Here is a 25,708-nt window from a genome sequence, read left to right as displayed (position 1 = left end):
AACTTGGGGTGGTGGAAAATGGGCAAGGGGGACAGACCAAGCTGAGGGGCCTGGCTGAGAAGCATCTGTCCTCCTTCTAACAGTGGGTCAAGGGCTTGTCAATCTCGGGGGCCAGATGTGCCATTTGGGGTAAGAGAGTAGCTTTTAGTGTGATGGAGAATTGCCTTTGGCCTTCATCTAGTTTCACTTGTGATTCTGGTTGCTGAGAGTTTAAACAGCATGGTGTCCACTGGCAAAGGCACCATGGTTGTGGCAACACAGCGGACAAGTGGAAAGGGGACCGTACATGGGGTGGCCTTGCTTATCACAATCCACTTTCTGGAGACTGAACCCAGTCACAAGTGGCTGCCCAAATCCGGAGAGATCAAGCTGTTCAGGACAGTACAGCCCTCAAGACCTTATTACCTTCCGGCAGCCCCACCCCTTCCTTAAAGGGCCCACCACCGCAATACCACCACACTGGGACAAGCTTGTGGTCAGTGAGTCTTTGGGGGAGAAGTCATATCCATGCAATAGCAGTGGTCATCTCTCATCCTGACCCAAGGTCCTGGTCAGAAGGTGTTACTGGATGGAGGGTCCTGAGGGATTCTTTCCAGGTCCTTAGTGTCCTGAACAAAGAATTGGGCAAGACACATAGAAAAGGCAGTTAGGGTGTATATTTATTGAAGGGGAAAAGTGGAATGTTCTATAGGGCCAGAGGAGGCTAGTGAACAGACTCATGGCGGCTCCAAGGATAAGGGAAAGGGGTCTTTGTATCAAAATGTTTAGATTGGCTTCTCCCTCATGCCAATAAAGCACTGGGACAGTTGTCCTATCAAAACCTCACTTGGCCTGGCGCCAGATTTAAACTGCCCTATTGAAAAACTTGTGTGTACTGCTTCTGGTGTGTGAATTTGAACTTTTCTAAAGAGTGCTTTAGAACTAAAGAAGACAACAAATAGGGGTCATCTGAATTGTTTTGGCTCCCAGGACAAAGTTGGAGATCATTGCTCAAGCATAAGTTTTCCTAACACTGCTACAGACATATTTGATGTAAAGGCTTGGGCTGAAGAATATGTTGTGGAACGGGCTGCAAAGGATGCATATGATTTCCTTATGACAGTTATTTTGGCTCTTACTCCATTGTTCCTAGCAAGTGCTGTCCTGTCCTGGAAATTGGCCAAGATGATTGAAGCCCGGGAGAAGGAGCAAAAGAAGAAACAAAAACATCAAGAAAATATTGCAAAAGCTAAATGACTGAAAAAAGATCGAAGGGATAAACAGGTTCTGCAAACAGAAAGAAGTCATTTGGAAAATTAGGCAGCTTTGGAAGGACCCCATGAGGTTTCTTCGGATTTCATGGAAGTTATTACTGTCCATACAGAAGAATCATTCTGGAATGTGACCTCAATACTGTACTTTTAGACCTGGGCACAGATGTTTGCTGGTGACCATTGGCAGTTATTATAAATTAGTATTTGATTGTATTGGTTGAGTGTATCTGATGCCTAACCTAGAATACTCCAAAATTCAAAACTTTATAGACTGGGCGGCGCTGGCTGGTTCCCTGGCTGCGGCTCCTCAGTCGGCGGCGGCTGCTGCCGCCTGTGGCCCGGGAGGCTGGGAGAAGCGGAGTGTTGGCGAGTGACGCGGCGGAGGTGTAGTTTGACGCGGTGTGTTACGTGGAGGAGAGAATAAAACTCCAGCGAGATCCGGGCCGCGAACGAAAGCGGTGACGGAGGCGCTTGTACCACCAGTAAAAGGAACAGGAGGAGGACGCAGGAGCCGGAGAGAGCCGGGGGGACGCAGTGGGGACGGGGAGGCGCCGGACGCCCGCGCGCGGGGCCTTCCCTTCGCAGGAGGGGCCTCGGTAAAGATGGCGCCTCCGCCCGAGCCCCACAACCCCGCCGCCGCTCGCAGCGAACAAAGGATAATGGCGGCGGCCTGGAGCCACCGGCTGCCGGGCGGCAGCCACTCCGCCTGCAGCCAGCGGCGGCGCTCATGGCGGGGGGCGGGGGGCGGCGGGCGGCGGGCGGCGGGCGGCGGGCGGGGGGCGAGCCGGCGGCCCGGGGTGTGTACGTGCGGGCGGCCGCGTTCCCGCCGCGGAGCTGGAGCCGGACCGCCCGCCCGCTCACCCGGCCCAGTCGCCCGCCCGCCTCGCCTCGGTCCGTCCACCGCCTAGTGCCCGTGGGGGTTGGAGGAGGAGGAAGAAGGCGACGGCAGAGGGCAGCGGGGGTGAAGGTGCTTGCGGCCCGCCCGGCCGGGAAGCGGAGCGGCCACGTCCGACCTGCTCTCGGCCCCGCGCTCTTTGTGCAATAAAGTTTGATCCCCCCCCCCCAAAAAAAACAAAAAACAACTTTATATGCACAGATGTGATGCCGCAAGTGGAAAATTCCCCAGCTGACCTCTTGTTGGTCTTGCTCAAAATATAGATGCACTAAAAATGTATAAAATTTCTTTCAGCCTGTATGAGTCAAATGAATTTCCTGAAGATGTCTCATTATGTATATGCAAATATTCCAAAATCTGAAAACATCTAAAACATTTCTGGTTCCAGGCATTTCAGAGAAGGAATATTCAACCTATAGTACAAATCCTTTATCATTGACTTAGTCATTTGCCATTTTGTAGCTATGTTCTGAAATAAAAACATCCTGTGGAAACAGGGCTGAAAGCAGCAGCAGAAGCAGGAGGAAGAGCACAGAACTAGGTACACAGGGGCCATGACTTCCCATTTTCTTGGCTGTCTCTGTGACCTCTTTGCTCATGAACCCTGCCCCAGGGCCTCCTGGTTGACGACCTCCCCTGTGCCCAGGGACCTTGGCTGGCCCCTGGAGCCCTGTCACCAATGCCCAGTGTGCCCACAGAAGTTCCCTCTCAGAGCACAGAGACTGGGAACACTGCTGCCCCAGGTGTCCAGCCGCCAGCTGTCCCCAAGGCCCTTTCCTCCTCCTCTAGGCAAAACACTGGGATTATGATGGACAGAATGGTTGACATGGTGACTTTGTGACCTACAGCTCTGCCCAGGGACCTGCATGTGGTCATGATGCTGACCATGATCCTGATGCTGTCAACAAGCAGGTCCCTGGGCAGAGCTGCGGGTCACAAAGTCACCATGCCAACCATTCTGTCCATCATAACCACAGGGTATTCTGCCCTGGGGTGGGGGGAGGGCCTTGGGGACAGTCCGTGTCTGGACACCGAGGGAAGCAGTGTCCCCAGTCACTGTGCTCTCAGAGGGAACTGGTGTGGGCACACTGTGCATTGGTGACAGGGCTCCAGGGGCCTTGGTCCCTGGGCACAGAGGAGGTGGCCACACAGGAGGCCCGAGGTGGCTGGTGTTCGGCCTCCCGGGGCTCTGGACAGGGTCCCATGAGCAAGGAGGTCACAGAGATGGGCAGCAAAATGGGGAGGCACAGCCCCTGTGGGCCCTGCTCTGTGCTCTTCCTCCTGCTCCTCCTGCTGCTGCTCCTGCCCCTGCTCAGCGCAGGGAGCTCCCCAGGCCCCAATCCGTACCGCATCATGACCCATAATCCGGAAGCTAGGCGACACCGGGACCCCAGTCAGGAGGAGAGTGATTGTCCGGGCTCCTTCGACCTCTACTTCATCCTGGACAAGTGAGTGTCCCCTAGGTCATCCCTCCACCTGACCCCAGGAAGCAGCGGTTCCCAGTCATTACAGGCAGGACAAGGCCTCATGGGATTCCAGCCTCTGCAAGAGGACAGCCAGAGCCCTTCGGGTTCTCTGGGAGAGACCACCTATGGCCTTGGGGTCGGGGAGGGGGGTGCTGCATCCCTGCCCAGTGGCCTCTCCTCTAAGCCTTGCTCTTCCTCCCACCCTGCAGACCTGGCACAGTCCCTCCACTTTCGGGGCAGCCAGGGGCTCATTTGGCCCTGGGGAAGCTGTGCTGTCCCTGGGGCTCCTACTGGCTGTCAGAGAGGGAGGCAGGTGGGTCTTGGTCTTAGAGAGGTGGCCGGGTTCCATCCCAGCCCTCCTCCCTCAGCCCTCTCCCTCTGGATGCACAGTAGCCCGGGGGTCTCCCTGTGATGTCCTGTTGCAGGGTGAGCTCCTAGGTGGCCAAGGTGCCTGGAGGATGCTGGTGGTAAAAGACCCGGGCTTCCTGGGCTGGGCTCTTTCCACAGTCACAGGTGTGGTCCTCTCATCTCCCTCTCTGTGGGCACTGAGGGTGGGGAACACAGGGCCTAGTCCCAGCTCCTGAGCCAAAACAGCCACCTAGGAGCCCCCTGCCCACCGTGGGAAAAGTCCCTCCTCACTTCCAGCCCAGGGACTCTGAGATGCCCTGGGCAGGCGGTGCCCTCGGATCCTTAGCACAGCAGGGGGTGGTGGCTGCCTTTGGGCATCAGATCTGGGGAGGATGGGCACCCAGGGCGCTGACAGCCTGGTCAGGCCAGTCCTGCTGCAGAGTGGGCATGACCTCAAGGCCCTTCTTGGCCACCACCCTGTTGCATGTCTCTGCTTGCTTCCCTAGGCCCTGCTGTGAGGCTCCAGGGTCCAACCCAGCCCTGGGATGGATGAGCAGGGCTGTTGGGACCAGTGGGGATGTGGAATAGCATTAATTGGACACTTTCTCTGTGTCAAGCAATGTGCCAGGCACACAAACCACTCTCAAGCAGCTAGCCATGGCTTATCCGGCAGGTCAGAGGTGAAGAGCTTGCTGGGTAGGGTACAGGGTAGGGACAGGTGGGCCTGATTACTGCTCTGAGCCCTGACTCATGACTCCTGGGCTCATAACCTTCTGCACTTGGCAGTGGGTGCTGATTCCCATCCCTGGCAACATTAGCCTGCCCAGGCTGCCCTTGTCTAAGAGGTCAGTGTTCTGAGCCTCCCGGACCTCCCTGCTTCTGGTGAGGAGCCTGCTAGCTCACTGGATACCTGTTTGGGGGTGACCCAGAAGGCTCTGTGTTTGGACCTCAGTAAACACAGCTGATGGAAGGTGGGGGTGTGGCTCTGAGTTTTGTCGGCAGGCATTTCCTTGGTTCTATCTCACTGGCTAGGTATTGGGTACTCAGAGCTCAGAGAGAGCTGTAGATTGAGAAAACCTCCGCCCACTGAAGGGCAAGGTCAATCTCTTCCAGGCCTCCTGGGCAGCAGGGACCTGTTATTTCTCTGTCTCCAGGCCCCCAGCGACGGGCACGTCAAGTACCAGGACTGTCAGCACTGGCTAACGCTGTTTGCCTCATCTGCACCCTTTGTACCAATGGTGTGCAAGGGGATCAGTTTGTCCACCATCTTCAACCCTTGCTACCTAGGCTCTCTGCTCTGAAGCGAGCTCTGGATGTGCCGAGCACCAGTTTCCACACTGCCACCAAATGTCTCCAGACTCTAGTGTCTTTGACAAAGCCTGATGTTTTGCTGTCTTGCTTTGCTCTGCTTTTCAGTGTATTCCCCAGGAATACTTTCTGCTCTGGGCTTACACGTCCCCAGGCTCTGGTCCTTCCTTCCTGCAGCCTGGGCCTTGGACTTCAGGCTAACCTGAGCTGTGGGTCGAGTGTGTGCACAGTAGGTGTTAGCATCCCCACTGCCCCTGAGATGGGGCCAGCTCTGGGTCAGGGTGGAATGGGCTTGAAGAGGTTAGGCAGCATGTCCATGACACACAGTAGAGGCTGAACTTGGTTCTTCCAACTGGAGCCTTCCTGGTCTCCAGCCCATGCTATGAGGTTTTCTGTTGTTGCTGTTATTTATAAGCTGCTTTTGTGATGGTATGATATGCATTATATATTCACATCCTTTGCCAATTTTTTAATTGCATCTGGATACTAATCCTTTATCAGATAAATGATTTATAAACATTCTCTACCATTCTAGATGAAGTCCAGTTTTAAAATTATTTTCTATTGTTGCCTGTGCTTTGGTTGTCTTATTCTCAAAGTTAAATTTTGCAATGATGTAAGTTCATGGTTTGAATTTATTCTTTTTTTTTAAGAGTTAGAAAATTTACTGGAGAATAGGAATGGGGAATAGGAATGAGGAATAGGAATAGCTTGTGAGAGACAGGAAAGATCCTGAATGGGTTGTTAATGAGCCCACTCCACTGAGAAAGTTGTATAGAGCAAAATCATGAAGTGGGTACAACCTGGGTCAAAGCTATAATCAACCAGTATGATTATAAGTATAGCTGTTTGGCTAATATTGATCCAATAATAGCAAGGGCATACAGATGACATCATTAACCTATAATCTATAGTCTTAGTCTTGCTTTAGTTTTAGTCTTAGTCTTAGTAGTATTAGTATTAGTCTTAGTGAGTGGGAAAGGATGGCCCACCCCTAATGAGATAATGGTTTCTTTATACAGGAAATCTCAAAAGGGTGGTAGCAATAATATCAAACTTCTGTTTATCCCTTAGGGAAGTATGCAAATCTGTCCATTGTGACTTTAATCTTCTTCAGATGTACCTGTAGCCACACTTCCTATGTGTTCTCATCTTCTGCATTGACTCCCTTGACTAGCCCTGTCTGATTGCCTATAATATTTCTACCTAACTTAGCTGTCTATAATATTTCTCCCTCTGAAGAACTATCACTAACTGTGGTTAGGGAGAAGGGGCTTAGTGTCCCTTAATCTAGAATTAGATTCTAGCTAATCTAATGGGCCTTGGATAGAAGTCATGTTGCAGTTTAGCAGTTATGAATTCCTTTCACAAGGTTGATCTAGTGGATCTTAGTAAAAGGAGTCTGGCACATTTGTTATTGTTTCCATATGCTTGATCTCCTGGTGTTTGGCAGCCTCTAGGCAAGAATAAACAAATTTTCTAAGAAATTAAAGCATGTATGATCAAAACAGGAACATTAGAATGGAAAAGCAAGTTGGGGAAAGAGCCACATCCAGACCCTGCTCTTAAGTGGCTGGAATATCAATTGTAACCAGTTGGCTCTTAGACCGCTCTACTGATGGAGGTTATCTGTAAGTCTGATATTTCTTGTCATAAGTCCCTCTGGCAGTGGCTGCTGGAAAAGGCCCCTTGGGCCTGCAGGGGCTGGACTGCAGCTAGTGACAAAGCAAGGCTGGCTCCCCCATCCCAGGGGCAGATCTGACACTTGGAACCCAGGAGTCCAGCAGGGAACCACAGGCCACATCTGACGGTTCTCAAAGGCTTCTGATGGTCATGGTGGCAAGGTTCCACCCACCCACAGGGAGCTGGGAAGGTCACACTAAGGCCAGTGGGGACCCAGAGAGCCCATGAATCAGAGGTGCTCAGGGACCTTTCCAACCATGTCCTCTTCTTCCACTTCAGGTCCCCATAGCCCTCACCTAGTGTGACTAGCCACATTAGGTGGCCACCAATGTCCCTTATGCTAGGAAGCCCCTCAATCACAGCAGATGGTCTGGTTGGCCACCCTCTTCCCATTGGTGGCCCTGATGACAGTCACCTCCTGGATACCCCACTGTGGTCAGAAGTATTGGGGTGGGAGCTCAGCCCTGAGTGTCATGTGTCCCTCCACACTGGGCACAATTCTCTTCTGCCTCATGATGCTCATATCTGCAGAGCTGTGGAACTCTAGAGACCATTTCCAGGAATGTAGAGCACACGTGACTGATTCCCACAGGATAGAAGCTCATGCAGCTCAAACAACCTCCTGCTCTTCACTCTCTGTCCAGGGACAGAGTGGAAAAGAGTGGAGCAGGATAGAGAAATTGGGATGAGAAGAGCCTGCAGCCATACCTGCTGGTCCACAGTGCTGATGCCAGAGCAGCAGTGGCTGGGCTGTCCCCCTCCCATAGCAGTGCTTACTGGAAAAGGCGTCCAGGGCCCACAGTGGCTGGGACTTCAGGCTGGTGACAAAGCTGGGGTGTCACAGTCTATGGTACTGGTCACCCTTGCCAAGACCCAGGTTCCCATAGGAAACATCTCTCTCTGCATCCATGGTGCTGGGAAATGTGAGGAGGGAGAGGAATCTGGGGCGCGGTGAGGAGAGGTGCAGAGCAGACACAGCCTGCAAAAGGTTCCCCACTCCAAGGGCAGGTCTGACACCTGGAACCCAGGAGCCCAGCAGGGAAACCGCAGGCCATGCCCGGTCAGCTCTGGACCTGGTGATGGCTCTCCAAGGCTTCTGTGGTGCCAAGGTCCCCACCCATAGGAGGCTGGGAAGGCAGCACGGTGGGCGAGTGGGGACCCAGAGAGCCCACAAAGCAGGGGTGCCCAGGACCCTATCCAGTCAAGTTTCCTTCCTGCATTTGTTGTCCACGCCGCCTTCACCTACTGTGATCGGACACACTGGACAGCAGCCAAGCATCCACTGTGCTGGGAGACCCCTCAGTCTCAGTAGATGGTCTGGGTGGCTCGCTTCTGCCGACTGGCGGCCCTGATGACAGTCACCTCCAGGATGACCCACTGCGGTTGACGGTGTTGGGAGGGGGAGTGCCTTATTAAGGATCCTGTGAGAAGGGAGAAGGCAGAGGATGTTTCCTCCTGAAGGGGTACCTCATTCTCTGACTGGTGTGTTTTTGTCTTTAGGTCCAAGTTCGTGGGTGACTCCTGGATTCACATTCACCAGTTTATGGAGAATATGGTGGCAAATTTACCAGAGTATGCTTCTCCATGCTGCAGGCCGCCTGAATATCCATTAGACTTGGTGGGGTCCCCTGGGTGGGGGCACAGAGCCCAACATGACCGGGCAGGAAAGGGGACAGAGTGCACTGGTCCTCTGGGTCTCAGCTGTGTGCCTGTCCTGCCTGGGAGCCTGGGCACCTGCAGGGACACCGTCTGCCCTGCAGACCCCCAGGCTGGGAAGGAAGTCAGGGCAGCGACTCAGTAGCTGACACCTGGACACAGGGTGCTCAAGGCCAAAGAAAAGGGACAGAGAGTGTGTCAGGAAGGTTAGAGGGGAAAGCAAGGATTCCTAGAGGGAAGTGGTCCTGGGCAGCTTCCCAGAGGAGATGGGAAGTAAACTTGACCTTGAAGGCTGGAGAAAAGTCAGGGCCACAGTAACCCTCAGGGTGCCCTCTAGTGGGGGGTCTGTTTAGGCTGAGGAGTGTGGGTAACTCAGGGGAGGGTTGGAGACAAATCCTCACAAGTTGCTTGGGGCCAATGTCCCAAGGATTTATCGTTCCAGGCCAAGGAGGGCCTTGAATTCTTCCTCTGTGTCACAAGGAGCCATGGAAGATTCACAGGCAGGGGAGTGATATAGTGCTCCAGGAGAAAACCTGGCAACTGTGGGTGAACAGAGCCAGGAAGAAGAGCAGGAGCAGTGGTCAGCTCAGCCAGGAAGGCTGCAGCCACTTTGCCGAGGGTCAGAGGTCCTGGGCCAAGGGCAATTGGTCAGTGGCAGGAAGGGGAGGCATTGTGAGGGAGTGGGATTTCCTGAGCTGGAAGGAGGGAGGAGGAAATGGAGGGAAAGAAGGATGGGGTTAGGATAGAAAGGAGGTGACTGTAGAAGACAGGCTAGGTGGGGGGAGGCCCCATGAGGAGTGTGGATGTCATCTTCCCTGTTTAGTTCATATACATGTGTGTGTTTGGTGGGTGTTGGAGCACCGGGGTGGGGCCTGGAGCCATCCTGATGCTCTCCCCTCCTTGGGACCATTCATTGCCGTAGGCTTCAGAATCGTCCTATATTTGTTCAATTCCTCAGCATCTCGAGGTGTGCCCCAAAGTGAAAGCAAAGGGGTTGGGAGGGAGTCATTTGGCCCAACCTCTCCCTGATGCCTGGGTGGCAGCATGTTGTGCATATGTGACTTCTCACGGCCCTGCTTCCTCCCAGCCCAAACCTGCGCATGTCCTTCATCACCTACTCCTGTAATGGCAACATCATCTTGCCGCTCACCTCTGACAGGTAGGTTGTCTTGGTTACTTCTGCTTTGCTGAGACAAAATGCTCAACACTCAAAATTTAAAGGAACAGAAGTTTATTTTAGCTCACGGTTTATGGAGGTTTCAGTCACTAGTTGGCGGGTTCCAAGGCAGGGTCACGTAGCAAAGGGGCATCACAGGGGAGAAACAGTCTGTGGCAGACTGGAAGCGGTGAAGCAGCAGCCTCCTCTTCCCTTTTGATTACATCCAGGGTATGAGCCTAGTGGTTGGTGCCGCTCACACACAGGGTGGGGCTTCTGTCTTCAGTAAATCCATTCAGCCACCTCCAGAATTATGCTAAACCCATCAGTGGGTAATCCAGTACCAGACACACTTAATCCCAGTGTCACACACCCATGATTCAGCCACCCCCTCACAGTCCCAACTGTGAGCTATGAGGCTTTGGGGGAACATCTAGGTACACGCCATAACATAGCTGCTGACTCAAATCCCAGTGCAAGCCTGGTTTTCAGAGCACAGGGGCAGACTGCTTCACTGAGATGGCCAGAAGGCGCTCTCTGGGGCACAGGGTGGGCTAGGTGGGGTCACTTCAGTGCTACCATTGACCTCAGACTGGCTTCCTGTCCCCGAGAGTCTATAGGCAGGCCCAGAAGGGGCTGTCTGTGACAACCTCAGCATACAAGAAGCCTGGTAGAGCAGGTCTGTGTGTCCCACAGGTACCATGGACAGACTGGAGCCTCCTAAGACAGGTCACACTCTGCCCTGAGCCAGTGTGGCAGGGACCAGGGGAAGAGCTGGGAACGTTGAGCAGGACAGTGGGGTCCTCAGGTGGGTCCCAGACGGGGCATGCCCCAGGGGCTGTGGAGTCCTGGCTGGTCTGGGTGCCACAAGGAGGCCTAAGGAACAAGCATGGGGGGAGAAGGTGTCCCACCTGTGCCCAGAGGCCAGGAAACCCCAAGTAGGGGTGCTGGGGAGGAGCTGACGGTCTGGGATCTGGGAGTGAAGGGTCACCTTGCATACAATGCCAAGGACCCCTTCAGAGAGGAGGAGCTCAGAGGAAAGGAGGAGGGCTGCCTGGAAATGTAGGGGAGCTGGTATGGGGAGGGTCTAGAGAGAAGCCAGGGGCAGAATGAAGCAGGACAGGCCAGACCCCAGGGTGGAAGGGTGGGGGCTCCAGGCCCCATGCACATGTCGTGGCTGGGTATAGCTGCCAGGAGAAGCAGGGAGGGGCTGGCTCAGTGGGCAAAGGAGAGGTGTGGTATACGCTGGTGTATGTTGTGCTGGGGGTTGGGGGAGACCTCCGTGGGCATGAGGGGTGGAGGAGCTCACAGGGGCAGTGGTTGGGCACAGAGCAGGGCTGGCTTGGGCAGGACCTGGCTGGGCCTCCCCTGGGCAGGGCTGGCTGTATCTCCTCCTAGGGAAGGTCAGGCAGGGAAGGGTTGAGGGCCCTCAGAGCTTGGCCCACAGCAGGTCTCTGCCCCAGGAGGAAGCCGCCCTCAGGGTCTTCACTCTAGGTGGCCTTGCTGTGCAGGCTCAGCCCTGTCACAGCCAATCAGCCTGAGCCCAGCCTCTCCTCCTGTCCCGGTGCTGCCCCTGGAGCCAGTGCTGCCTGCCCCAGTCAACTCTGTCTCCCTCACAGCTCCTGACAGCCTGGGGCCAGCAGCCTGGGCACAGAGCTCGGCAACCTCAGCAGCCTGTGGCCGTGTCTCCACCTCAGGCTTTCGGGGTCAGGAGTGTGAGGTCCTCGGGCCTCGCTGCTCACGAAGCAACCTGGCTCCTTCCTTTGGTGGCTAAGGAGGGGCAGATCGGGTCTGTGCAGTGGGAGCAGCGCAGGGCAGGCTGAGCTGGTGATCTGTGTGACTCAGCCCTCCCTGCTGGAGAGCAGGCCTCAGGCAGGTTGTCCTGGGCTTCTGGTCAGCATTAGGCATGTGGGTCCCCCTGGAGCCCTGGGCTCAAGCTGCATATCCCTGGGTCCCACCTCACCTGGAAGTCCCTGAGGGTGGGGAGCCTGAAAGCCAGGCATTGATGTGGGACCTCCTCTTGGCCACCCCGCCTGCCAGAGGTCTCAGCAGGATGGGGACAGAAAAGGGCACAAACCTGGCAATGACCCAGCACAGAGCTGGGTGAAAGGGCAAATTGCTCACATCCCCCTTCTACAGGGTCAGCGGACAAGGCTGTAGGAACAGCTTGGGGTCAACTTTCCTCATGTCATCTTCTTTTCCATCTTTTTTTCAGAGAAGAAATTCAGAGGGGTCTGGACAGACTGAAGTACAGTATCCCTGCAGGTTTTCAGAACCTGGAGAAAGCATTTCAAAAGGTGGGGATGGCAAAACCATAAGGGTCAGTGCTTCCTCTCAGTTCCTACTGTTCTGCATCATCTCACTCCTCTCTCCAACGAATCTTAATTTCCTTGCAGGCAAATTTACAAATTGAAAGAGCCAACTCTGGAGGTGAGCCCCTGCCTTCCCACTGGGGGTGGCTGCACGGAGCCAGCCACCCTCCAGAGAGCTCTGTGTGAAGAGCCCATTGCTCCCCTGTCCCATCCCAGCCCTGTGCAGTGGGCAGAGCGCCCACCCCAGCAGGGTTCTCACAGGACAGGAGGTCCCGCGGGTCCACGTAGGGGGCTTGGCCACTCTGAGCTCCTGGACTTTCACGGGGCCCTGTGTGCAAAAGGAGAAAGCCCAGATCCCAAGCTGCCTGAGGACCAGCATGAGGCACCCATTCTGTCCCCAGGGCCAGACCTTCCTCCCCCTTTCCATCCCTTTCCCCCATGGCCCACTTGCTCCTGGACCTGCATCTCCCACCATGCAAACAGCTGCACTGTGGGTTGGCAGCTCTGTGTGGGAGTGGAGGGGACAGCACTGGGGAAGAATGGGGTCTTCTGTCCAGGACCCTGCCTGGGAGTCCTGAGCAGCTGGGCTGCTGTCCCAAGCAGAAGCCTGCAGGCTGTGCTGGAAGCAGGCACCAGTTCCGCCCCTCTCTGGGCTGCTCTGCAGGAGGGGCTGCTGCTTCCTGTGTCAGGAGCCTGAGGTGTAGGGGAGCACCTGACCCAACTGCCTTGGGCAGTGCTGGGCCCTGATGGCCTACAGTACCCTGGGCCTCTGCTGGTTGCTCCTGTACCGTGTTCAGCGGGCCCCTCCTTTGTGTCCTGCAGGTGTCCGGGTTCCCAGCACGATCATCTCTGTGATGACCAAAACGGTGGACGACAACCTGTACCAGGAGGCAAAGATGGAAGTGAGTCTGCCTGTCTGCAGTTTGTTCCATTTTGTGTATTTTGGCCCTTTCAGCTTAATCCTCCCTTTCTCTTAGGCTGACAAGGCTCGGAAGATGGGAGCATCCATTTACACTGTGGGTGTGGGTGAAGTTGACAAAAATCAGGTAACTCCGCTGAAATGACCTGGGGCCCTCTGACTCTCCTTTGTTCCCAAGGGCCAAGGGCAAGATGCTGTGTCCTGGGTCAGGGGCCCTGGTGTTTCCTGAGCCCCTGCCTGGGGGCCAAGCCAGCTTCTCTCTCTGCAGTTACTAGGACTCTCAGACAAGGAGGAAGGCGTGTTTGAGGTGAAGCTTGGGTTCAAGGGGTTGCAGGAAGTTGTAGAACCGGTGAGTGGCTTGTGTGTGACCGGTGAGTGGGCTGCGACTGACTGGTGCCGGATGCTCACCCTCTTGCTGCTTCCTTCCTTCTGTCCCAGCTGGCCTCCAAGATGTGTGCTGGCATTTCATCCTTGGAAGAACACACTGTGTGTGCAGGAGGTAGGAGATCACTGCTGTCACTCCAGGCAGGGAGGTGTGCCAGGTTGTCTTGTCGTGTGCGTGTGACGGGTACAGCCTTGGTGACAGTGTGTTGTGTGTTGTGTTTGGGTCATGTGCGGTACAAGGAGGAGCATGATGCATGCCTATGTCTTGTATTGTGTGTCCTGCATGTGTGGTGGGTGACAATTTTGTGTGGTGACTACGTGAATGTGTTTTGATTGAGTGTGCAGTACATGCTAAGTATATAGTATATGCTTAGCATATATTGCTAAGTATTTGTGTATACTTGTGCATGCATGGAGCATGTGTGGGGTTTATGGAGCTGTGCGTGTGTGTGCGTGTGTGTGGCTGATTGTGTAGCAATGTGATTCTACACTGGGTGCCTATGTCATTGTGCGTTGGTGGGGATGCTGTGGGGTTGGTGTGTGTATATGTACAATTAGTGCTTACTTATGTCACAACAAAGAGCAAAATAATGAAGACAGAAAAAATGTATGCTAAAAATGCTGAAGGAAACATGGTCAGTGGACTAGAGGAACTTTTAAACAGGCCAAAACAGACATGGCGGCCAGGGTTCAGCCTGGAAGGGGTGAGCAGATCTAGCACTAGAAATATAAACAGTTTCCACATCTTCAAATGGGGACAGACAAAAGGCAGTGACCTCCTGGGACGAAGCAAAAGTGTTGCTCCAGTTCAGCATACAGCACTGTGGGAGGCAGAGAGGAAACCTCCATGCCTGACCCAACATCCACAGGAAAAGCCATTTGTTCCACCCCACCCGTGTGGGAAAATAGCAGCACCTGTCCCCAGGGCTGGAAGTGCCAAGGATGCCCCCAGTCCAGCCCAAGTCCCTGCTTTGGTGCGCTGAGGACGTTCCTAAATGGTCCAGTGAGGAGGCCACCTCTCTGTCATGGGTTCTGTATGTATTTGCATGGTCCCCATGTGGTTGGCTTCTAACACCTAGGTGGAGGAGACAGAGAGGGTCAGGCTGACAGGTGCTGGGTCCTGGCTTCCGTGTCCCTTGTGGGAGGCGCCATGGCTGCAGGCTGTGGGAAGACAGAACTGTGCTCACTTCTGAACTCTGCCACCCATGGCCCAGGGGAGGGATAAGGTGCCAAACACCTGGGCTGCAGTGTGGCTTTCGATGGATAGAAATAGCACTGTGGGGACATTGGGGGACAGAGAGTGTGATGGCATAGCATCAGGGTGGGTAGGAGCTGAGGATGGCACCTGGTCCTGACCTCTCCACCCTGGACCTCGGCTCTGCACCCGAGCCCCTCTGATGCTGGGCAGAGTAAGGGCTGCAGTGCTGGGTGGAGCTGGGTCAGGGACCCTACCCTGAGGTCTCTCCTGCTTCTGGTATGAAGCAGCTCAGCTGTGCAGTCCACCAGGCCTCTGCACATTCCTGATGTGTCCGTGACACACAGGCTCTGACATCTGGGCAGCCAGAGAAACCCCAGGTGAGGACAGGAGCTGTCACTGCTTCCTCCCAGCCACAGAGCTGAGGTGACAGGTGCCTCCAGACACCAGCTCTGCCGCTGACCTGCTACACTGCTAGGCATCCTGAGCAGAGCTGCCATACAGAGTGACAGGGACTTGGGGGGAGAGGCTGAGGCAGGAGCCGGGCCCAGGTGACACAGAATGGGCTGGGTGCTCCGGCCGGCATGGAGAGCCAGTCCAAGTGCAGGGGCTGAGGGACAGGGCTGTTGCAGCCCAGGGTCCTGGGCTGGGTGACCTGGGGCCACTCCAGGGCCATGGGGACAGGAAGGAGCCAGGCCTGGGCCAGGAGCTGCTGTCAGGCCAAGGAGCAGGGAACTGCAACTGGAAGACCCACAGGAACCGAGCCTGGGTGCTATGGGGCCACCCAGCTGCCCTCTCTTGTCCCTTGTGGCTTGGCCTGAGGGGCAGGGAGGGCCACATTAGTGGAGGGAGGGGCTTGTGGGTCCACAGGGCAGTGGGCTGTGTTCCTTCTGGGTCAGAAACAGGCTGGGGTGTGGAAGGAGGTGTCGACCCCCATGAGTCCCCCTCTTGGGGGAACAGGCACCTTCAGTGCCCCCATCCTGGCCCTGCTCCTGGGTTCTCCAGTGGGAACCATGGGAATTCAGGTGGGAGTCCTCAGCGGAGGTGGCCCCTGGAAGTTGGGTGTCTGTCATGGTGCTGTGGTTGGGGATGGTGGGAGGGGGGCTCCCACATGTGTAAGACTGCTCCACTGCATCCACATGGACCCTTGGTGACAGCAGACGCACCTCTGGCCTGAGGGATGCACAGATGTTCAAACACACCTGCTGCCTCTTTGGGGCCCTGGGAGTGCCCTGAGGGTGACTGCTGTGAGCACTGGGCTGAGAGTAAGCACAGGGCCCAGTGCCCCTCACTCATGCATTGGGATGTGTCTTTGCAGAACCCTATGACATGATCGTCTATGGACGAGGCTTTCAAGATGTAGATCCAGACAAAGTCATTTGCAGATTCCAGTTCAATGACAGCAATGTCATCGGTAAGGAGTCCCTGAATGTCTTTTACATCCTACACAGCTCTACCCTTCTCTCCTGCAGCTGAGCCCCCAGCCCTTGCTGACTGCTCCTGGTGGAGACTGCAGGGTGGACAAGTGGGAGCAAGGACCCTGCTGGGGGCACTCACCTTTCCTTTGGTCTGCAAAGTGGGGAGGTTGTAAATCCCCAGCCTTACATGAGCATGGTGGAGCAGGCTTCTTCCCTCTGAAAGGTTGGGTTTGGGGCTGGGGTGTCCTCAGGGCAGCATCTTTCCTACCCCATCCCCAGCTTCCTCTCTTGAAAGTTGAAGACCCAGCCCCTGACCCTGCTGGTGGATTGGGCAGCAGCATCTGCACTCTGAGCCTGGCCAGCTTCTCAGGGAACCCTCCAAGTGTTGTGCTTACCTTGGGTTGAGAGGATGCCCTGGAATTCAGGATGGGGCTCAATCTGACTACATGGGTATTTCCTACTGAGATGCCATTTCTCACCAAAACGGAGCCCAGGTGGTGGTTGCATCACATGTATACCAAAATGATTTATTTTTTTTTGTCAACCTCCTATTATTTGGCCATGCTTGGGTGTCCGTGTCCCTCTGTGACTGGGAGTGCCCTCAGTCCCACCAGGCTTCCATTGCAGCTGAGGTAGTGTGGTCATCCCACAAAGGCCTAGGCACAGTTGGACTTTCTGTGACCTCTGTTCTCTACCTAACCCCGGGGTCATTGACTTGATCCAAATGTATTATGTTCATGTCATCTTATTCCAGGGCCATTGGGGAAACCCAGGAGACTGCCCTCTCTGGGGATGGCTCTGGTCTACCTTTCCTCCTTCCTCTGAATGTGGCTATCACAGCCACAATTCCAACAGGGCAAGGCTGTGTGGTTTCCATTGGCTTCAGTGTCTGCCAAGTGGCTTGGATCTGAACTGGCCTTCTCCTGCCAAAGTGAGGGTTATTTAGCACTTCTATCCTAGGTACTCTGCCAAGTGCCCCACCTACAGTCTCTCCTTGGAGCCTCCAAACAGCCTCACAGTAGCCCTGGTTTTGGATGGAGAACCAGGCCCAGGGAAATGGCCTCACAGGGCTGTGGGGGAACTGGAAAGAGAACCCAGGAAATGAGGGCCCAGATGGAGTCTTCTGCTCAATGAGATCATGGGGAAGGTGGGGTGTAGCCCACCCCCAGGGAAGAGGTTCAGATGCTCCTCAAGGAAGACCCCTTGGGGTACCACCTGGAGGTCACTGGTTTTCTGTCCTACAGGGGTCAGGACCAGAGTAGGTCAGGAGACCCATGCTGCCATCCTGTGGCTCCTGATAGCTATAGTGAAGTTGGTGGGTGGTGGGGCTAGAAGCAACCATCCATGGTAGTCTGATGTGGCAAGGATTTTCTTGGTGCCTAATTTCATTTTGCTCTCAAAAACACTGGGGTGCCATTATAGAAAATGGAAAGTAAAGAAAACAAATGGAACAAACAGTATTTCCACATGCTTTATGGTTTCCACCTTTGTCATGAGATGCTTGGTTGGTGGCAACCAAAGTAGTCAGTGTAATCTCTTAGTCTTGGTTTGAAAACTTCTCCCATCAACCAGGCTGTGCTAGATTCTCTGCTCACCCTGACTGAGGGTCCCTGTCTTAGTTTTCTCTCATTGCTGAGACAAAATACCTGACACCCAAAGTTAAAGAGGAAAGGGTTTACTTAGCTCACAGTTTTTAGGGGTTTCAGTCCATAATCGGCTGGCTCCAAGGCAGAGTGGCACATGGCAGAGGGGTGTTGCAGAGGAGAAACACCTCTGTTTTTCTTTTGGTACTGGGGATCGAACTCAGGTCCTTGACTTTGCGCAGCAGGCAGCGAAACCACTGAGCTAAATCCCTGGCCCTGAGAAACACCTCTTTGTGCCTACATGGAAGCAAAAGCGGTAAGGGACTTTAACAGCATCTTCCTGTCCCTTCCATTTTATCCAGACTACTTAGGGAAGGTAGCACTCACACTCTTAATTCTAGTGCCTTTGAGCCTAGCATTGCACCATGAGCCAATTCCAGTGTCACACACTCTAGATCCAGCCACTCCATAAAAGGTCTACCTCATTCAAATGAGGCTTTGGAGGGACATGTAAACACAAGCCATAACAGTCCCAACCTAAGTGGACGGGGTATATCTGGACCTTTCACATTCTCACACTGTGGTGTCTGTGTCACCTAAGTGGAGGGATCTTTGCAGGGGAATCCCAGCTAAATTAGTCAGTTTTCCCACTGCTGGGCACAATATCTGACACCCACAACTTAAAGTTAAGAGAGGTTTAATTTGGCTCACAGTTCAGGGGTTTCAGTCCATGGTTGGCTGGCTTAAAGCAAAAGCATCATGGTGGAAGAGTATGGGGGAGGAAAGCTGCTCACCTCATGGCAGCCAGAAAGCAGAGAGAAGGGAGGATCAAGGGAGGGAGATATGCCTTCCAAATGCACGCCCCCAGTGGCACACCTCTTCCAACTAGGCCCTACCACCTAACAGCACATTTACCTACAAACTCACCAATCCACTGATGAGTTATGTGCCCTCATGATCCAAACACTTTCCAAAAGCCCCACCAGTGAGAAGATGATACTCTGGGGGACATTCTAGATCTACACCATAACACTGACCACTCTACCACTCAGTCCCATGGTCATTATCAATGAGGGCATCACGTGGTTCAACAACCCATGGTTAGTATGATCATGGAGTAGGCCCACGTGGAAAAGAATCATTTTGTGAGCATTAGCATCGACCTAAAGAAGTAGAAAAAAAAATAGAAATTACTTTGTAAATAAAATAAAATTTTAACCCTAAGAGCATTTTAGATTTTGCATCATATGGTTTTATAATTTAAAACTTATAAATTATTAATGAAAGTTAACTAGTTTTTAATTAAACAAGTGATATACAGTACAAAACAGGGAGATATAGAAAAGATAAAGAATAAAAATGTACCCTTAACAACAAGCTCAAAGTGAAGTACTGTTAGCACTTTCAAATATACCCTAAAAAGTCTAACTTCCTGAGAGTGTGTGCTCTACAGTGCAGTGTGCAGTGCAGACCCCACCCGCCGGCCCTGTAAAACCACGGGCTATTTCTCAACAAACAACAAGCCTGTTTTTATAAAAGTTAACTTTTCACTCTAAACCTAGTCTCGCTACCCAGGAGCCCTCTCTTCTCAGTGTCCCTGGAGCATGGCCCTGTGCTGGGCAGGGCGCTGTGGAGCTGGCAGGGCGTCCTCTCTCGTGGTTGCTCCACCCTCGAGTTCCATGGCCGAACATTAGGAAACTCTTCTGAGTTTCCAAACTCCTATAGAAACAGAGAAAGAAAGATGGGGAGAGGAAGGAAAAAGGGAAGGAAGGAAAGAAGGAAGGGAGGGAGGGAGGGAGGGACAGAAACAGAGGAGAAATCACCAAACACCCCCATTCCCTCCACAGGCTGCCTCAGCTCAGTGATGACCCCACCTGGTCCCTATGGTCAAATCCCAGGGTCACCCTTAGTCCTCTCACACCCAGTCCCCCAGCTAGTCCCACAATACTGCTGTCCACCCAGTGCCCAGGATCTGCGCACCCACAAGGATTCACTGCACCAGGAGCAAAACCCAGTCCTCCACTTGACACCCACCACTGGGCTCCTGTCCTTCCCTCCTCCACAAGCCCCTCAGTACCTGCCACAGGCCTTGGCCCCTGCCACTCACACAGCCCAGCCTCCGCTCCCATGCATCACTCCCAGCTGCTGCTGCTCTGGTTGGGCTCAGCTGAAACCTGCTGCTCAGGCAGAGCTGACTTGCCAGACCAGGCCCCTGCCTGCAAGGGGAACGAGACTTGCATGGAACTGGAAGCTCTTGATGCCTGCTCTTCCGGCTGCCCATCTGTGCCCTCAGGGTTCCCCCCACCCACACCACAGAGCATTGTGATCCAGTTCCAGGTCTGGCACCATTTCAGTGCCGATATTTCAGTGTCTCTCAAGGAGCAACAGCATCTCCCAAAGGCGGTACAGGTGGCCTGGACCCCCCAGCACCATGCACCTGCCTTTTGGACTGCTCGCTTTGCAGTGTTTCCTCTCTGTCCCCTTTGTCCCTGAGGCTGAGCCTGGGAGCTCAGAGCCTTTGTCGCCTCCCCCTGTCAAATGGGCTCAGTGTTGGCTCTGCTGGCCCAGGGCAGGTGGAGGGCACGGGGGAAGGACGGGTGCACAGACACCTGGGTGCCATTGTTTTTTAGATAAAAACGCCACCGGTGTGAAAGAAGATTCCATAACGTGTCCTGGGCCGAGGATAGATCAGCCTGGACGGTAAAGGCCATGGTTCTGTGTCCTTGGGGCGGGGACAGTGTGGCCTCTGTTTGCCACCACCATCTCCTGTTGTGAATGTGGGTGTCCGCATGCCAGGCAGCACAGGTCGGCCTGCTCTGGGCTGAGGCGCCCTCCCCACCTGCCCTTGTGGGTGACCTTCAAGGTGCCCAGGGATGCACAGAGGCCCAGGCACTGCTGAGGGCAGATGCAGGAGAGGCTGGGCCAGACATGGCTGCCTTTCCTCCGGGTCACCTTTCCTGGCTAGGACCAAACAGCACGTGATAGAAGTGGGACAGTGATGCTGTTCAGACCTCCCTGGTCCCTCAGCCATGGCAAGGATGGCACCATCCGCCGTGAGGGCCACTCACTGCCTGAGCTGCAGCCCTTGCTGAGGCTGACCTCACAGTGACTTGGGGAACCAGCTCTCATGACCCACGTGACTTCCCTCTGGTCACCCTGAATGTGTGACTTTCAGAGTCATTGTCCTGAGCAGAGCAGGGAGCTCTGCTCTGGCCGAGGGCCTGATTGATAGCTGTCAGGTGTATCCCAGCATCTGTCCTTTCTCTATATCAGAGAGGTCTTCGTGGAAGTCAGCCTGGACAGTGGGAGCAATTACCGGGCCAATGACCTCATGTTTACCAGCATGGACTGTGTGAGTACTAGGGGTTTGGGAACTGGCTGGAGCACCTCCCAGGGGGTGAAGAGCCCTGCACTGGACACATGTGCTTCTGGGGAGGTCGAGGAGGAGCGTGCTGCACAGCCCAGAGAGCAGCTGGGCAGAGAGATCCTGTGCCCATCCTGGGCTTCCCCTGGGGCACTTGGGGAGACCAGAGGCTTTTGCTTGTAGATTTTCCAGGGTTCTAGGGCTCTGGCCTCTCCACATGGGCAACCCCACACAGCCGTGCACATGACTAGGAGAGAACGCAAGAGCAGACCTGAGCTCTGCCAGCCCATGGCCAGCACCATCCCCTCTGTGCTCTCAGCCCTGTGCCCTCTGCAGCTTCTCCTCACCCAGTGTGCGACTCAGGGGAGGGCAGGCAGACAGCCTGTGCACCTTCATCGTGACAACCAGGGACAGCGTTTCCTTTCACCCACATGCACAGGGCCTGAGCTGGGCTCCCTAAACCCTCTGACACCTGAGTGCCTGGGCAGGAAGGGGCTCCCACCTCTGTTCCCAGGGGCCCACTGAGGCTCAGAGAGAACGAGGTGAACTCAGGACACAGAGCCAGGAGGTGGGCATCGAGGCCTGGGGGAACCCAGGTTTCCTGTCCTCCCTGGGATCCCCAGCAGCCCGGCCTCCCCAATGTGGCACCTGTAGCTCTCTGTGTCCTCAGGACGAGCTGTGCTGGCCCTGAGGTGGGCAGTGAGGCTGGGGTCACACAGGGGCTCCTGGGCCTCCTTGTCTGGGCTGAGTGCAGAGCGCTGACCAGGGTGGCGGTGGGCCCTGCAGCCTGGGAACCAGGGCTGGCCCCTGCCCCACAGTGTCCTTCATGCCACACAAATTTCAAAGGAGGGTGTGGGTGGTTGGAAACCTGCATGGCAGACACTCAGGAACAGGCCCTGTGGGACCTGAGGCCTTGCTGTCTGTCCTGTCCCTGGCTGAGCTGGCGTGGACCTCTGTACCCACAGACCACGAGTCCTCCACCTCCACCACCTCCGCCTCCACCACCACCACCACCTGCTGAGAGTCCTCCGGTTCCTCCCGTTCCCCCACTCCCCGAAGAGGTGAACTCGAGCAATAAGCAGTTCTTCTTGGTACCCCTTGGGTTATTCCTGCTGTTGGCGGTGCTGTTTCTTGGTTGTCTCCACCAGCTGAGCTGCCACAAGGTAAGTGTACCCTGAGGTCAGACACACACCCTCCTGCCAAGGGACAGGGACATGTGGCAGCCTATGATCCAGCCGTGGACCATCTCCATCTGCTCTAAGGTCATCCGGTGACTCAGGGTCACACCCTAGACCTAGGCAGGCTGCCCCGGCCTCTTGCCCAGGAGAGAGGTCACCCCAGGATCCCTCACTGGACATCTGCAGGCCCCAGGAGGATATGTACCCAGGAGCCTGTGTGGGGAAGGGACAGGGTTCCCTTGGAGCACTGATGGCTCAGATGTAGGGTGGTGCTGACCAGGGAGGACTGGCTGGGGAGGCTGTGCCGTGAATCCCATGGAACCTGGGACCTGCACGTCTTCACCGTACACACCGCCCTGTCACTGAGCAGAGTGTGAGGCCTGAGCTGGGCTGGGCGGAAGAGGACGGAGCAGCCACCATCCACCCACGGGGAGCTCAGAGCAGCCTCTGCTAGGGCACGAGGGTGAAATGTCACCAGTGCCTGGGTGTGGCCAGGGCCTGGGCACAGCAGAGCTGGGGATGCAGAGGAGGTGGAGCAGCTGGGCAGCTGGGTGGAAGGAGGTGTCCAGAGCTGGAGGAAGGAGTAGAGAGCAGGCCTGAGGGGGCTGATGTCCAGCCTGGAACAGGTGCCTGGCTCTACCCAGGACAGAGTAAGCAGGGGACACCTGGCAAGGGTCAGCAGGGAGGGCTGGGGACAGCCAGGTTCCCAGAGGGAGGAAGAGGCCGGAGTGCGCTGTGGTGCAGGGTGGGTTGGGGGTGACAGTGCCTTGGCCCACCATAGAGGGAGGGGTGGGTCAGGTGGGCTTCTGGGCACAGTGGCACAGAGACAGGGTGCCTGATGCACACCCCAAGGCCATGTCGTGCCTGTGCTTCAGACCAGGGTCAGCTCGGCTCATGGTCCAGGCAGAGCCCACCCACCCCAGCAGTCCCTGTTATGTCTGTTTTCCTTTCCAGCCAAAGCAGCTGCCACCACCTCCCCCAGAGCCTGAAACAGTAAGTGGAGGTCTGGGTCCTGACATCTTCACACACCCAGGACTGTGCTGTCCTTCCAAAGGGGCACCATGCAGCCTGTGCTAGGGTCTCTCACCCCTCTGGGCAAAGGAGAAAAGACAGAAGTCAAATAAGGAGCGGGAATAATGATTTCCCCGGACACCACCCTCCAGGCCCTAGCACCTTCTGGTCCTGGCGTTTGTCACAGACAGAGCACCTTGGGGACCTGCTTCAGCAGTTGCTGTTCCTACTGCCCTGATGGGCTATGTGACCCCAAAGGTGTCTCTGGGATCTGAGTGCTCAGGGCTTTGGGAAAGGAGCACTGGTCCTGTGTTCTCCCTGGCAGCACTGGGCTCCTTTGGATTCTCCTTTGGATCCCGTCTCCCACAGGGCCAGGGTTGGGCTGGGTGCAGCCTTGTGGATGCAGGGCTGAGGGTCAAGGGCTTCTGAGGGCTGAGCTGTCCTCAGGGAAGCACAGGGTCGGGGTGGGGGCAGCCTGGGGTTCAGCTGGGTGGAACCGGAAGTGCTGAGTGGCTGGGCCAGGGGACCTGGCTAGGGGTGTGGGGAAAGAGGGTGCTGCCTGGGACCTGTGCTGGCTGCACTGTGGCTTGAGGAGGTGACATTTGAAAAGCCAGGCCCAGGGGGAGGGGGCAGTCACCTGCCAGTGCCCTGATCCCTGCACAGTCCCCTGCCAGGCTTCTGCCAGCCAGGGCAGCCTTGGGAGACCAAGGTCCTACCCTGGGATTGTGGGCAGTTCGGGCAGAGCTGGACTTGAGAAGCAGGGGAGTTTGGCTGTTCTTCCACAAAGAGCCCTCCCCTCACTGTGGGTGCTGCTTTTTGTTTCTTTGTGTCACCCTGAAACCTTAGTGGACCCCATGTGCAGGTGCCAGGTCAAGGACCCCATGTCCCTGCTGCCCAGGGGCTGCATACAGGTCTTTTTCACTTCTAGGAATCAGAAGAAGAGGAGGAGACCCTGCCTCTTCTGCCTCCTCCTCCAACTCCACCACTGCCCCCAGCGCCTGCCCCATCACCTGTCACCGTGCGCCCCCACCATTATCATGTGCTGCTGTGCATGCCGTGGCGTGTGCGTGAACAGGGGGCCTGAAGGTGAGGGCCGGGGCCCTGGGGAACAGGAGCTCTGGAGACCTGGGAGGGGACGTGGTTGTGTGGACTGTGTGGGGATCCTGTGGTGCCAGAGGACAGCTCCAGACCCCCCACCTTGGCCAGCAAGGGCAGCACCCAGTGGGGCTCACCATCCCACCCCACCCCAGCCTGTCCCAGCCCCAGGATCTGTGGCTTCTGGGAGCTTCTTGCCTCTCTGTCCCCACAGCCCTTTGAGGAGCCAGCCCTCTCCCCTACCTCGCTGGGGACACTAAGAAGCCAACACTTGCTCTGCAGAAGCAAGAACACCACTGCCTGTGGCAGGTTCTGGCTGTGGGGCCATCCTCACCCACCCACAGGACCCAGAGGTCCAGCACTATGGCCAGGGGCTTCTGCTCTGGACTGGGCCATCTCTCGCCCTGTCTGCCTTCCTTTTCTCTGTCCTGGTTTCAGGGTATGGGCCTCCCCTGGCCTATCCTGTGTGCCCCAAACCCAGCCCCCTACCGCTCCTTGTGCTCTTACTTGGCCCTGTGCCCATCTTGGTTCCCTTTGATGCCCTCTGCTTCCAGCTCACACCCGGGGCTCCCAGCTTTGATCTCTGTCACCAGCTCTGGGCTTCCTTGCTGCCCCAAACCCCCTTTTAGCCAAATTCCAAACTCTCTGAGCCTCACAGTGACACTGCAGACACCCAGGCCCCCCGGCCTTCCCTGGGCACCTGGAGCTCGGTCTCAGCACCGTCGTGGGGACAGAGCTGCCTGCAGCTTTGATCCCGATCCCGACCTGCAGGAGGCTGTGTCCCTGCTGTGCTCTTCCTCGTGACCTCATCTCCTTTTCAGGGCACCTTGATCTTGCGCAACTTCAGTTACCGCAGCTCTCACCAGGTGTCACTGACACGGTCTCCATCCAGTGACCAGGTGAGCAGGACTCTGGGGCCCTCTTGGTGAGCACTGCTTTTCCCTGAGGCTTGCTTGCTAAGGACTGTCCCCGTGTCCCTGTTTGATCATCCAGCAACTGTACAGTAGCTGCTATTTTTTCCCAGTTTACACTGGGAGCAGAAGCCCACAGAGTTTGTGTGACTCGGTCACAAAGCACGGGACATATAGAATGGGGCTTGGACCTGGGCCTGGCTACCTCCTCCCCCTGTCCTCATTGGCTCAGCCCTGGGTCCATGTGCTGGTCACCCCCAAGTCCACAGCTGCCCTGCTCAGGCCCAGTCCCCACCCATGCCCTTCCTGTGGCCTGGGGTTCCTGGGGCTGGGCCCTATGCCCAGCCCTGTGCACAGACATCCCTGGAGGAGGGTGGGCAGTGCCCAGGCCTGCTCGAGGCTACACTGGCCTCACTCCCTGAACTGGGTAAGCACAGGACCCAGGAGCACGTTGAGCAGCGGAGCCATCCGTGGAAGGACGGGGTGGGTGGTGGTCCTGCCGAGCCTGTCCTGAGCCTGAGGAGAGGTGGACAGAGGACAGCACTGTCCCTTGGGGTAGGCCTGTGGATGTGC

General features: G+C 55.7%; 1 protein-coding gene across 3 annotated transcripts; it reads left to right on the top strand.

The window, feature by feature from the left end:
* The first annotated feature begins 1,569 nt into the window (after positions 1 to 1,569).
* Positions 1,570 to 24,228, top strand: LOC147828190 (anthrax toxin receptor-like). 3 transcript variants are annotated; one of them, XM_087210906.1, is made up of 15 exons: positions 1,573 to 3,596; positions 8,454 to 8,525; positions 9,697 to 9,768; positions 11,981 to 12,062; positions 12,162 to 12,195; positions 12,900 to 12,979; positions 13,055 to 13,123; positions 13,265 to 13,345; positions 13,435 to 13,495; positions 15,894 to 15,989; positions 20,207 to 20,276; positions 20,850 to 20,928; positions 21,906 to 22,103; positions 23,073 to 23,111; positions 24,058 to 24,228. In XM_087210906.1, the coding sequence occupies exons 1-15, from the start codon at positions 3,352 to 3,354 to the stop codon at positions 24,211 to 24,213; spliced, it is 1,434 nt and encodes a 477-aa protein (XP_087067032.1). In that variant the 5' UTR covers positions 1,573 to 3,351; the 3' UTR covers positions 24,214 to 24,228. The 3 variants fall into 3 exon arrangements, with proteins under 3 accessions (XP_087067033.1, XP_087067032.1, XP_087067034.1); XM_087210908.1 differs by having other exon boundaries at positions 1,575 to 1,849; XM_087210907.1 differs by lacking the exon at positions 23,073 to 23,111 and having other exon boundaries at positions 1,570 to 3,596.
* The last annotated feature ends 1,480 nt before the right edge of the window (positions 24,229 to 25,708 follow it).

This window comes from Heterocephalus glaber, unplaced genomic scaffold (assembly GCF_053883595.1).
Source record: "Heterocephalus glaber isolate CG9 unplaced genomic scaffold, H.glaber_assembly_v1.0 deba00001235, whole genome shotgun sequence".
Lineage (NCBI taxonomy): Eukaryota > Metazoa > Chordata > Mammalia > Rodentia > Bathyergidae > Heterocephalus > Heterocephalus glaber.
This window is presented reverse-complemented; position numbering and strand designations above follow the sequence as displayed.

What these genes read in the sequence shown, in the direction of transcription:
- LOC147828190 (XM_087210906.1), top strand. Translation starts at nt 3,352, where the DNA reads ATGAGCAAGGAGGTCACAGAGATGGGCAGCAAAATGGGGAGGCACAGC. An exon ending in GTGAAGTTGACAAAAATCAG is followed by an intron (nt 13,124 to 13,264) that starts GTAACTCCGCTG and finishes CTCTCTCTGCAG; the next exon opens with TTACTAGGACTCTCAGACAA. An exon ending in CAATGACAGCAATGTCATCG is followed by an intron (nt 15,990 to 20,206) that starts GTAAGGAGTCCC and finishes ATTGTTTTTTAG; the next exon opens with ATAAAAACGCCACCGGTGTG.